The 14085-nt window shown below is 43.2% G+C and overlaps 1 protein-coding gene across 1 annotated transcript in view; it reads right to left on the reverse strand.

Moving 5' to 3' along the window:
• Positions 1–8767, reverse strand: part of RORA (RAR related orphan receptor A) — a 96693-nt gene extending 87926 nt beyond the window's left edge. The window contains exon 1 of the mRNA XM_068552834.1: positions 8639–8767. Within this exon, the coding sequence (XP_068408935.1) occupies positions 8639–8669 (31 nt within the window). The 5' untranslated portion in view covers positions 8670–8767. The remainder of the gene's footprint in view (positions 1–8638) is intronic.
• Positions 8768–14085: the final 5318 nt, after the last annotated feature.

Genomic DNA, 14085 nt, shown 5'->3' on the forward strand with positions numbered 1-14085 from the left:
GACCCGAGCAGTAGTTCCCAAACCTGTCAGATCCTCAGTCACCAAGGGGAGCTTTCACAAATTCAAATTCCTTGGCCTCTCCCCAGACCATCGGAATCAGGATCCATATAGGTGGGGATAAGAGACCGGACCCTTATTTTTTTTAAATGCTGCTCAGCTAACCGTGAAGATCAATGATATTTGGGAACCAATGAAGGGTTGGAGGATTCTGCTGCCCATCTGAGCTCTGACAGGCAAGGGCGAGGTTTCACAGAGGGAGTGAGGAGGACCATCTGAACTGGCAACACCTGAGACACCTTTTAAATACTCACCTTCCTGGGTTGGGAAGACCAGGCTGACAGAATCTGACAGGCTGACAGGGTCTCCCTGGGTGGGACCCAGAAATCTGCCTTTGTAACTCTTCGGGTTATGGGTTGCTCTCCAAAGTTTCAGAGCCACTGCTTAGGCAGGATTTTAGAGCTAACTTATGGCTTATTTGGAAGGGAATCATGTTCACACATAAATAGAAGGATTAACTTTATCCAATTACATTAATGTTTCATTGCGTGTTGCAAAATCTTTGTTTTAAATGGCACGGACTTCATAGAAACTACAAACCTATAAGCTCAAAAGTCTTAAAGCAGCTTTCTCTAGTTAAGCGTGGCAGGCAATTTCTCAGTGCATGTCTTTAAACGCTGATTCATGGCTTAAGATACACGATAGGGAGGAAGGTGTCCTTGTTCTATTATAAAAGCACACAGGTGGCGCCTAAACAACGCAGCACACAATAGGCACTTAATAAGTATTTGCTGAAACAACTTTATTTCGTTATTTATATCCAGGGTTCTACCGAAGATTTGACATGAGATAAAGAAAAGAAGAAAAAAACCCAACGACTGCAAAATGAAAATAACATTCTGTGAAAAAGAGAGTATTTCTCATGTGGTGAAAGAATCACACTTCTGGGTGGCGCAGTTTGAAAAACGGTTTGCTTCAATAACTGATCTGAAACTTAACCACAAGTCTTCACTTCTGAACCACTACCTTATTTCTATGATGAAAAGGTTTAAACAGCAGGTTTTCCTGGCTTTTTTTTTATTCCCTTCTTTTTTCATGTAAAGATGCAATTTAATCTTTCCGGTAGGAACAAGTAAGCACTGTCGTCCTTTAAAATCCTGGTGATTATCTGTCATTAAGATCACCCTGGTTATTCTAGCTCAGCTCAGAAGCCTCGACTACTTGAGCAACGCAAAATTCACGTAAACTTGAATTCTCATCTCTCCCCGTAGCATCAGTAACAAAAGATATTTAAGGAAATAGGAAGGTCAATAATAATTTCTTTGATTCCAATACAGAAACCAGATTGTTTCATAATTGTTTCACACTCGATACACCACTGAAATCTAAGCACACATTTCACTTGTATTATCTATTATCCTAAAAATTACACAAACGAATGCTTATCTGCTTTGTGCACTGTTTTAAAGCATAAATGATATAACGTTCTAAAAACCTGTGTAACATATACTCAATTTCTTTGGCAAATCGTATATACTTAAGTGAACAAAATGCTCTACCCCTAAGTCTTCAGAAACCAGCGGGTTAATAGTTTTGCATCCATTGAAAAATTGCTTTATTGCCAAAAAGATCTACAATAGTTTACTTCTTTCTAAATGTTTCCCTTTTTTGAAAAAAAAAAAAAAGCTTTAGATTTAAAAAGGGAAAATGCTGGATTTCTCTGATCAAAATGACTGACAATCTCTTTTTAAAAAATATTCGAGGGTATGGGAATAGAATTGAGGTTGAAATTCTAAAAACAAACAACCAAACAACAACAACAAAAAAAACCAAGGATTACCACAAAGGTCATAACTGTTTACTCACAAACCAAATCTCACTTAAATATTTAACTTTAATATGGAGCCAGACAGAATTTTATAAATCAACTTTAAGTTTAAAAAAAAATTCCCTTCCTTCCAAGCAAACTTTTAACATTCATTATCTCTCCCACAGACGCATTTCTAATAACCATGCAAAACAATAAATTACACTTTTGAATCTGATGTATAAAGTCCCACAGCAATCGAGAAAATAACTTCAACCTTTGACCTTCTCCACTAGCCTGATGGGAAATTCATTGGCACTGTTACCGCTTTTAGCATTCCATGAGAAAGTAACCACTAGAGGGCAGCCTTATTTCAGCTCTGACACACTACTTTGGCGAAACGCACCTCAGAAATGCTTCTAATGTTCCTTTAATTATTTTTTCAATATCTTTGATTTTCTTGGATATTTAAGATCAACTTCAGTTCATCCAAGAGTATTTCTAAGTAGGTCAAAGGTCCACTTTCACAAATTACAACGGTAGCACAAAGGCTAGTCATGACGTTCAAAAGATACAGCCTAGCTTATGAATCTTAAAAAATTAAAAACAAAATTTAAACTCTTTTCTCTTTACTACCTGATGGGTTAAGTGCTGAGTCAATCAAAGCACAACTAGGACTCGGGTTGTAGTACAAAAATTCAAGAGGTTCTAGTCAAACTGAGATGTGTTTGAGGAAAAAAATGACCAAGGTTGCTAGAAGGCTGACTGTGAACAGAATGCAGTGGAGAGGCACAGCAAAGATTGAGGGAGGGAGGGAGGGAGGGAGGGTGTGTGTGTGTGTGTGTGTGTGTGTGTGTGTGTGTGTGTGTGTGTGTGTGTGTGTGTGTGTGTGTGTGTGTGTGTGTGTGTGTGTGTGTATGTTTCATACTTAGTCTTCAAATAACTGACAATCTTTCAATCTTTCATATGAAAGATGGATTAAATGTATTGTACACAGCCCCAAAAGAAAGGATCAGAATGAAGGGATTAAAAGTACAAAAGAGAGACTTATGCTTGAAATAAAAAGAATTTTCTTATTCAAGATGGAATAAGCTTCCTCTAACGATAGTGAGCTCCCCATCATAGGAGGTGTTCAAGCATAACCAGACAATTTGCCAGGAACGCTGTGGAGAGGAACCAAATGCCAAGAGGGTGTGTATCTGAATGACATTTTAGGTTTCTGCTCTCCCTGAGACTCTATGAAATGATGCTTATTTGCTTTCAGGCAAAGACCACTCAATCCAGTTGCCAGAGAAATAAACCCCCATCAAGTGAGAAATGAGCTTTTGCAGATCTATCTACTTGGAAACTTTGACTCTGATTTTCTAAAAGACAACAGATTTCTCAAGAATACGCCCATGATCATGCCCGTTAGCTGTCATGGAAACAACCAGGACAGCACTCACAAGCCCAAGGATTCATGAGTTTTCTACTCCATAAAGGGAGATGAAATTTAGAAGATGCGTTTGTGAATGCTCCCTTTGCCTAAAGCTAAGTGGACCATATAGATAAATGTCCAGCTCGATTCTCTCATAATGGAGTTAGGTTACACAGGTTAGCTGCATTTCATAGTATTCCATATTCTTTAGGAAAGTAGTGCTTACATTTCACTCAGATCCTCTTACAACAAGCAGACTTAATGAAAATCGTGGATGAACAGAGCTAATGGTAAGCAAATAAGAATAACCCTATTTGTATCAAATTGATTTTATTAAATAGTAATTTAAAGATATTAGGCTCAGCAAAGCATTACATAATTGAATCTATTTTTTTCCCTTATAAACGCCAGAGTTATAATTTCCACTAACTAGAGACAAAGTTATATCCAGGACACTTTCACAGCTTCCTCCAGGGGAGGCAGCGTGAAGACAGTAGAAATTAGGGCTCTAGTCCTCGCTTCACTTGTCAAGCTTGGCTAACCAACATATAACCTCTGTGAGCCTCAGTTTCTTTGACTTGAAACCACGACAGTGTCAGTGACTTCCCAGGGAGGATTAAATGAGACAAGAATGGCTGCAAACCATAAAGCAAAAAACAAATATAGATTAACATCAAACTGCTATTTGTTTATGAAATGCTTAGTAAATTTCAGAGGCAATGAAATCAAAAGCAAAAAATGAAATCGCTGGCAAACCTGGGGAATAGGTTTGACATTAATTTTTATACAAAGATTTTAAAGTCATCATATTTCTTCCCTATATTATGATGAGGGCTAACAAATGCCACTTAGAAAATCCAGAAACAAAAGATTTCAACTGCTTTCTTGCGTTTTGCCTGTTGGCTAATATATGCTAGTATCTGTCTACTTAGACCTCTTATTTCTGGATATAACGCTCTGACAAGAAACAGAAAACCCATGATCCATCATGTCACAGACAATACTGACAGATACAAAAATCTCTGATTGCAAATCTCTAAGGCCATGACTCAAGGGCTGGTGTGGAAGGGAGGTATCGTCAGTGGAGGAGCTAGAGGAGGGAGAGAGAACAAGTAAATCATTCCTCAAAGGGTCAATATGTGGTCTTGGAGATAATACCAAATGTGAATTCACACCTGTGTTGTCACTGGTGGACCCCTCCAAATTATTATTATTTTTAAAGCAGAGAAACATAAATGCTAACTCTGAGCATCTAATTATGGTTTCTTAAAATTAATAAATATGAAATACATAGGTTAAGGCAGGTTTGATTTCTTATTAATAAACACTGTTAATACTTAGAATCCATGCAGAAAATTTCTATGACAAAGTATTCATAGATTTGTTCAACACAAGGGGTTTATTGATCACTAAAATAAGCTGAGAAAATTTTAAGAAAACTCAACTCTACCTCTGCAGATCTAGCTATCTATCTATGTATCTAACCATCCAGTAACTTTTTCTCCCAGTAAATGGTCATTTGTGAATATTATTTTCTTAGGTGCCCCAGAGCAAATTACGAAGTAGCTAGGTGCTACTGCTGATGCTTTGCAATTATCTACTTGCTGACCTCATCCATTTTATTGTGATTCACTTGGCTGGGAGGGAAAGGTTGGGAGAAAAAGGAGTCTAGGAAGAACTATTAATATATTTACTAATGTATCTACTAGATAGTAAAAAAAAAAAAAAAAAAAACAACCCTAATATTTAAATCATATATATATTTAAAGGACTAAGTCTGTTTAGAAATTGTCTTATTTTATAACTGGGCAGCATTAAAGAAATTATATGGTACTCAATTCAAATCGAGGGCAAAGTGGTTTACTTGAGTATGATAAATTGAAAGTGATGTGATTGAAATATGTAAAATCAAGAGACTACTCACGAAAATGGTGCTTCTAAAATATTCTCTACTTCACAGAAGGTCCGAGCTCCCTCCTCGCCCAGTGGACAAATGGACTCAGAGATCCTTTTTCTTTAAAAGAACTGACCTCTCCTTGCCTGCTAAGCACTCTGGGGGCTGAAATAGCCATTTGAGTTTTCTCTTTCCAAGATCCAGCCATCACCCTCTCCCAATCCTACCCATCAAAGGTCATGAAAATGGAACAAAAATCCCAGCTAAGGGATACCACTGACACAGTACTTAAAATAAGACGAGGGATAAAATTCAAATTTCATTTGCGAAAGACAAAGGCCAAATTCTTTAAAACTATAAAATCACATTTACTAGAGTTGGAAATACCCCTTATCACCCACATATACAGTATTTTCAAGGCGGTAACATGCCTTGTGTTTGCACATGGATTGTGCTGAGGGAAGAATCTATGACGGGACAGACATTCCCCTTAAGCCTCCCTTCACTCCCTTAACTCCATTTACATGTACACAGGCTGAGTGCTCCGCTCCTAGGAAGCACAGGTGGTATAATCTACTAAAACTGATGAAGTGCTCGCATTTCCCTTCAGCACTGGCTGCTGCCTGACATTTGGCCAAAGCACTTTTATGATGAGTGGAACAAGTGCTCCCCTGATTATAAATGTTATCTCTGGCTCTCTCCATTTGCTCAAGAAGCAATCCAAATGGTACTGGAATTCTGTTGTTAATTAAACAAAAACAAAACTGAAGGATGAGACTCGAGTTGCTCAAATGAAGATTTATTACTTCTAAGCATGAGCCCACTTTAAGCCTAAACTTATTTGACAACTAACGCAGAGGAAGGATTTTCTTCTTTGGCGAGTTCAAAAGGCCTGCTTTAATGATGTTTTAAAAACATCAGTAAATCAGCCAACAAAGAGAACGTTTCTCTTTTATGGTGGCTTGTTCTCTCCTCCCCCGGCCACATGCATACACATACCAAAAAACTATATTGTAAAGAGTGTTTCTGTTTTGTATAAAAAACCTAATTACACAAACTCTCTTACATATGGGACCAATTTAACTATTAAAACTGAGAGGCAGTAGGGAAGTATTTAATATGACTCCGGGCCAGTTTTTTTCCCCTTAAATCTGATACGGAAACATTTACAGCATTCCTTATTTTCCCACAAACTATTTTCCTTCAGTTTAAATATGCTCCAAAGCAAGATAATCCCATTAAGACACAGGATATTATGATATTGGGAATGAAATATTCTAATTGTCTAGATGCATTTTATTTCTACACCTCCCCCCCTCCCCGCCCCCCCCCCCCCCCCCGCAGCTGAGCTTATAGAAAAACTGAATTGCCAGTACATCTGAGCTACTTTTCGCAAAGCACAATACTATGCATCTATTATCTTCTGGCAGCCAGAGGTCACTCCAAGACAAATGTGTGGGCTAGAGCTTTTGGGGGATATGGTGGTGGTGTGATTCCCATGATTATATCACTAAGGGATAGTATGGAACTTCATTTTGTGCTAGAACTACAAAAGCAAAAGCCTATGTACTCAGAAACATCAAAATTAAGTTAAAATATTCAAACGCACTTTCCTTATTGTTCGGTGGTTACTGTTCATTAGGGGAAATAGTATCAGCTTCTCACCCTTCCCCAATCGACACCAATCATACTAAATAAAATAGATAAGGACTAACCTTGACACCTCCCCAAATCTATTTCACGCCTTAAAGAAAACAACGGAAAATGTCTTAACTACAAAGGCTATCTGAATCGTTTTACTCTTACAGGATTAATGAACCGCTGGAAATAGCATAAAAGTTTTTTTGAGGGGGAGGGGAGGAGCATACGTTTCGTCTACATAAGAAGTCGGTAAGAAAATCTTCAAATCATTGTGGGAAGAAAAAAAAAAGTTAAGTGCTTAAGAAAGTGGAGGTCTCCTACCCTTTCCTTTATCTGTTGCATATTCTAAAAATGATTAAATTTCATTTCCCGCAAGCCACCGGGGAAAAGACAAAAAAATTGTTCTGGGCACGTCGTATAGAAAGATTTCGTCTCAAGCTGCTCATCTTAGCGTCCAGTACGTTTCGGCCTGTTAATAATTAATAAAAGAGATGCCACCCAATCTCTAGTGAAGAAAGGCAAAGCTCGGTGATCCGAAAGTAAACCCAGTGCAGATACCGAACTGGTGTCCTTCGTCTAGGATTGCAACAAAACCTCAACCTTAGCAAACGTTTAACGAGCGCCCCGCGCCCGCACGGATGGGCAGAACCCGCAGTACAGTCTGCGTCTGCAAAACTGCTGCGTATGAGGGGAGCCCTGTCCGCCGCAAACAGATGGGGCTCTAAATCCCCACTCACAGCGGCCGGGTCTGCGGGCAGATTATCGGCCCCGAAGAACCTGCTGGCGCACAAGCCGGCGGAGGGCTGCGGGCTGAGTTTTCTCTCGGGCTGTTTGCGTGTCTCGGCTTGTCCGGACCGCGCAGGCGAGTTGCTGCGCACCTCCAAACTTTGGCTTTCCCATTAGAAATTTCCCTGACTTCCCACGGTTTCTTTCCTCCTCACCTGAGAGGACCTGAAGCCAGTCCTCTCTGCAACCAGTCCCCGCTGCCATCCCGCCACCAGCCCGGCAAAGGACTTCGGATTAGGGCGGAAGGCCGGGCGAGGAGGTTTGGCCGCGACTAACCCGCGCCCGTCGGCCCTCGCCGCCGTCTCACCTCCACCACTGCCCGCGAATCCTGTGGGGGGGTGGGGGGAGGAGTTGCCTCCCCACATCCATCCACAACGCAAAGTATCAAGTGAGGGTGCGCTGCGGCTGCCGCCAGGGAGTCTTGGCACGCTCCAGAAGCCCGTCTCGCTCGGGCCTGCGCGCTTTCGGAAGCGGCCGCGGCGGGCACGCAGCGCGGACCGGCCGCACTACCCCTGCAAGCAGCCGCCCGGGCGCTCGGGGCCGCCGGGCGGCGGAGGGGGCGGGGGAGGGGAAGGGCGCAAGGCCCGGGGCGCTGACCAGTCCCCAGGGATGACACCGCGCCCGGGCGCACGCTCGGCCCGGCCCGGCCGCGGCGCCTTCCCTACGTAGGCCGGAGCTGTCCGGGGTTCGGGCCCTGGGGACCCGTCGCGGGCGCCCCTTGGCTTCCTCCGAGCTCCTCAGACCCTCCCCTCCCTGCCAAAAGCGCGGCGACTCCCAGCAAACTTTCTTCCGGGAGCCCCGCCGGGTGCCAGGCGGACCCGGGCGACTGACAGGAGCCGGAGGGGACAGAAGAGGGGGGGGTCCAGCCCCTGCGCCTTTGCCCCCGACAGGAGGCAGGCAGATCCCGCGGCCGGGCTCAGGGGGCGCCCTGCAGGGGCCCAAAAAGCCCTGGCGGGGCTCCAGCGCCCAGCCCCGGGCAGTACGTGCGCTCGGGCAGGCGCGCCCACCCCTCCCCCTGCCCGCCCGCCCGCCCGCCCGCCTCCCCGCCCCCCGGAGCAGCCAGCCCACCCGGCCCTGGCGGGGCGCCCGGGCTCACCTTTCATCGCTGCGATCACAAAATACATCATTTAAGCCGCGGTGCGGAGAGCGCAGGGAGAGCGGATGGTCCGACCCCGGAGCCCCCTCTGCCGCCGCCGCCGCGCCGCCGCCGCCTGAGCCACAGCAGCAGCTGCCGCAGCTGCCCGTCCGCCGAGAGCCATCCCGAGCCATAAGAGGCTCCATGTGACCGGCTGACATCACGGCCGCCGCTCTGTTTACACCGCGCCCCTCCGCTTCCTCCCCGGGCGGGAGGCGGGCGGCGCGAGGCGGGGGCGCCCCAGCGCCGCGCCGCGCCCCGCCCCGCCCCGCCCCCCCGGGCAGGTGAGCGCGGCGGCGGCGGCGGCGGCGGCGGCGGCTCCCGGGCGCACCCGCGTTGGCGCCGCCCTCCCGCGCCCCCGGCCCGCACCCGGGCCCCCGGCCTTCTGCTCGCCTCCCTGGGCACCTGTGGCCGCCCGGGCGCTTTCTGCGTGCAGCGCCCGGAATATCGCGCGTCTACTTTCTCCCGCACCCCTTGGGCTAGAGGGGCTCAACCCGACGCTACTTTCCTGCTCTCTTTCCGGATCTCCCAGGGGTGATAACTGTGCCAACTCGTTGGCGGAAAAGAGGGGTTTGTTCCGTCTGGCGGGGGAGGTGGTGTTGTAGTCACCCTCACTTCCAATTTCCCAGATCGCCCCAGCTTTATTGGGAAGGTAGAGCCCCCTCCGGGGCCGTGGAGAGTGGAGGAAGCGCCTCCTCAGTAAGAGCCTGGGAGGCTCGGCCTGGGAAGGGGGAACTCCGCCCACCCAGACGATGATGTTTCTCATTACACCGACACCTAAGGTCCTGGTTTACACCTCGCCCTTCCCCCAGGACCACTGATACCTGGAAGGAGAGCAGAAAACTCTGTGTGAATCACCTAAATGAACTCGTCGCCAGCCGATTTGAGCCACTAATTTCCCAGGCTCTTCCATATTCACCATTCTCTCCAGAGAACCCATCACAAGTGGAAAAGGTTCTAGTTGTCATACCCTAAAAATGAGATGTTGTGGTACTTTGACAGAAAAAACAAAAAACTAACAGCAACAAAAAAGCAAACAACCTCTAAAGGTCAACTTTGTGAATTTTAACTTGCAGCTAAGACCTAATTCCTTCCATACTTAATCCTTTTTACTGGTCTTGTGGAAACTTAAATCTTGATATTATTATCAGATGAATCTCTTTACTATGAATTTCAGATGCTACATACCCATAGTCTGTGTTATTTAAAATTTCGGCAGGCTTGTCAACAGTATTGAGTGTAGCAGAAAAAATTATCAAAAGCCAAGTTTGTTACCTACTCCAGTTCCTTCACACAATTTCAACTCTGCTTTCTTTTCTGATGGTCTGTGTCTCCATTTACAACTCAAATATTAGATGGTTATTAGTTGTTGCATTCATGGTAGTTATTAAACAAGGAGAGTCCTAACATTTTTTCCCATATAACTGAGTTGTCCTTGACTCTGAGTTGGGCCATAATTTAAAACACATGCAGACAATCAACACTGGAAAAACTAGGATTCATACACTCCCACCCCCGCATCCCCCTTCAAGGCAAAATTTACAGAGCGCTCTGATTTAGAAGGTCAAAAAAAAATTCATCGTACATTAAATCAAGCTGTAGCTTTACAAAAGTTTGACTTCAACTAAAGTCATCCTAACACAGTTTTTTTTCTTTAGAGTTTTTCCCAAATAAAACCACAAAAATAAGAAATCCTAAAAGCGTGGAGTCAAGATCTACCCATGTTAACTCAGCTGTGCAGCCATAGCGAAGTGGACAAGGGTTTCAAATGAATCAACCATACCCACTGTGATGTTTATAATGATGAAATTAAGTCACACCACGTTCCCATGATGCAACTGCATCTCCCAGTGAGGCAACACCCCTCAGTTACACTGACACTATACTTCATATTTGGTTCTTGATTTCCCTCGTCCTAACGACTTTAACAAGGATGGGTAATGCCAAGCTGTCCTGTTGGTAGGTCCTGGATACGATTTTCTTTCCTTTGTATTGTTAAAGGATGGAAAAACATCAGAGAGTGCGTGCTCATAGGGGTGTTTGTCCATACTCGCTGCAAACAAATCCAGATATACCACTCTGAAAATTCAGTGTTACTTTAAAACAGCATGCTGCTTTAGAAAATAATGCTTTGAAAATGACCAAATCCATTTGGTCTGCCTGTCAGACATCTGACTCCAAGGTAAATAGTCTTACATTACTAGTAATTGGTATTTATTTCCAGACCATTTCAAATGAAATCGGTAATCGGGAATGACATGTAACATGACATGTGCTCCTGCAATTACAAGAAGAATCATTCATCCTATAGATATGTCCCCAATAGAAATATATTCTCACAATACTTATTTGAAGTATTTACACATTTATTCAACAAAGACATTTCCAGGATAATGTAATATTGACCTTGCCCTTTAGAAATGTATTCCATTCTCACCCTGCAACTAATGAGCAACAGAATTTCAGATATTAAGTCGTAACCTTCCTGTGTGGCTAGATGCTATTTGTAATACATGCCTCTACTAAATGTATTCTTTTATTTTCAACACAGCTTTTAACCCAGGTTATATTAGTGTTCTTTATATTAACACAAAGCTCTCGTGAAACTTCAAAAGTAAAAATGAGAGGTTTTTTAAAAACCTCTTGAAATACAACTTTTCTACAGAGTTATACGTCCTCAACCAAGTAAATCAGTCAGGAATGAAACGATCTGTATTTCCCTTCAATACTACTAAACTGGAGCCAAAAAAGATGCACATTTCAGTGCAAAATTTTACCAGCTAAATATTAAAATGCAGGAATAATTATTTGGATTCCATTAAATACACACTCCTGGAGTGCCTGCTATGGGGGAAAAACAGTGTTAAGCAGTATACTCTTTCCATCTGAAAAATTTTTACCAAGCGTTCTGAAAAAAAAAAAACCCATAAATAGAATATTGCTTACATGAAGATAATTAAACAGGATGGGAACTCTTTACCATGAATGGGATTATATCATACATGCATTCTCAAGTCAAATATTTCTGTTGGCTAATCTCAGAAGAAGAAGGCACACGCTGCATACTTAAAACACATGTAATTCAACTCGGAGTCCTCTAGAGAAAGCCCCACATGGTGTCCCTATGTACTGGGTTTCACATTGGATCTGTTACTTAGCAAGGAATTGGAGGGACATGACCGATGTCAGGTTGTTCCAAAATGCCTATGAGGAAAGCCTGCTGGATTTCTGCAGGGGTCTAGACTGGAGTATAATCAGTAAATTGGTGTCTGTCTTCCCACTTTCAGAGGTTAAATAAAGAAATGATCCTTGACTTTAGGAAAGTACATTTGGTTTTCTACCAAACGGAATCTGATCTCACGGTATACCACACCGACTCACACACTGAGTGCTATTGGGGAGAATGGCAAAACAATGGGTTGACAAACTTTTCCAGAATCGGCAAGTGGCTTGCAGTACAAAGATGTTTTCAAAGTTGGCTGATGCACGTGAGAGGGAGCATTTTGGCTCTGAGCTTCTGTCTTGCCTGGGCCCTGATTCTCTTTTTCCAGTGTGTGGCAGCTTGCTAATTCAACTAACTTCTTCCTAGCTGAACAAGAAAGGGATCAGTGAAAGGTTAATGTGGTCTTAGGCAGCTTGATTCAGCTGAATCCTTAGCCTCCATGGCATTGTGATCTGTAGGAGCTGGGCCATTCAGGCCGACATAAAGCCAGGGGACCGGGTCTCCTACAGACCAAACAGGGTCAGACTTAGAGAGTTCTGAGCAAGACTGCTTGGGAAGCTCCAGAGTAGACACAAACTTGCCTACAGTAGATCACAGCCTTGCTTAGTTTTGAGTCTGGAAGGAGCCAATGTCTCATAAAGAAACATTTATAAATGGAATAATACTGGTAAGACCAAGGTGACAGAGGGGTCCCCCTATTTATGTGTGTTAAGGGGGAGGGGATGAACAGATTAATATAACCTGTTTTATTCATGATTTTAAAGCAAATATAGATGCCAGATTTAAATGTACATGTATGTATGCACATACATAGTCCATGAAATATAGTGAAATGAATGATATTTTGATAGCAAGAGACATCTTCAATTTTACACACACACTCACACACACATACATATTTCACTTTACCAAGCACATTTACTGAATACTTATTATGCTCCTGGCCCTATACTGGAGAATCAAACAAGAACAAGACAATACCTCTGATCTTGAGAAGCTCCCTAATCAGCTGACCTTGACTCTGAAAACTCTATATAGAAGTCAGTTCCCTGAGTCTGAACTTTCCTAAAGAAAGGCAGTGTCTGGTCGGTCACCCATTGAAAAGATGTTTGTACAGCACTTCACCCCTCACAGTTGATAGATGGCTGCAAATCATTAGTGTGGCTGTTAGTGTAATGGGATGTTAGAGGTGAAAGATTTGGCTGCATTGAGACAATGGTGAAGGGATTCTGAGTTTCTGGAACCACATATCTCATACATCTATTAGGAAATTCAAGAACTGGCAGATGCGTTGTAACCATCACAAGGAGGGAAAGGGTAAAGTTCACAGGCATTCAGACCCAAGCAACCCCCACAGAATGGGTAGGTGGGAGGTGCCTCACTACACACACACCTGCCAAGGCGGCAGGGAAGGAGACTCACCTCAGAGGCCAGAGGAACCGCCATCCCTGGTGTTCCCATGAGATGTCCTCAACCCACTCCTACAGCTGGCAGTGGAACAGGCATTCGGGAAATGATGATTTTCATTTATTTTACTGAAGTATAGTTGATTTACAATGTGTTAATTTCTGCCGTACAGCAAAGTGATTCAGTCATATATATATGTGTATATATATATAGATACACAATATATATTCTTTTTCATATTCTTTTCCATTATGGTTTATTACAGGATATTGAATATAGTTCCCTGTGCTATAAAGTAGGGCCTTGTTGTTTATCTATTCCATGTATAATAATTTGCATCTGCTCATCCCAAACTCCCAATCCATCCCTCCTCCACCCCTTTGCCCCTTGGCAACTGCAAATCTGTTCTCTATCTGTGTCTGCTTCTATTTTGTAGATAAGTTCATTTGTTTCATATTTTAGATTCCACATGTAAGTGATATTGTATTTTTGTCTTTCTCTGTCTGACTTACTTCACTTAGTATGATAATCTCTAGGTCCATCCATGTTGCTGCAAATGACAGTATTTCATTCTTTTTTATGGCTGAGTAATAGTCCATCATATATATATACACCACATCTTCTTTATCCATTCATCTGTTGATGGACATTTAGGTTGTTTCTGTGTCTTGGCTGTTGTAAAGAGCGTAGGAAATGATGTTTCTCTTCTTTTCTTTTCTTTTCTTTTTTAAGTTAAAGGAATATGGGTAGCAGAAGTGAACTCAGAACCTGGAACCCT

The sequence above is a fragment of the Eschrichtius robustus genome, chromosome 1 (assembly GCF_028021215.1).
Source record: "Eschrichtius robustus isolate mEscRob2 chromosome 1, mEscRob2.pri, whole genome shotgun sequence".
NCBI classification, from domain to species: Eukaryota; Metazoa; Chordata; class Mammalia; order Artiodactyla; family Eschrichtiidae; genus Eschrichtius; species Eschrichtius robustus.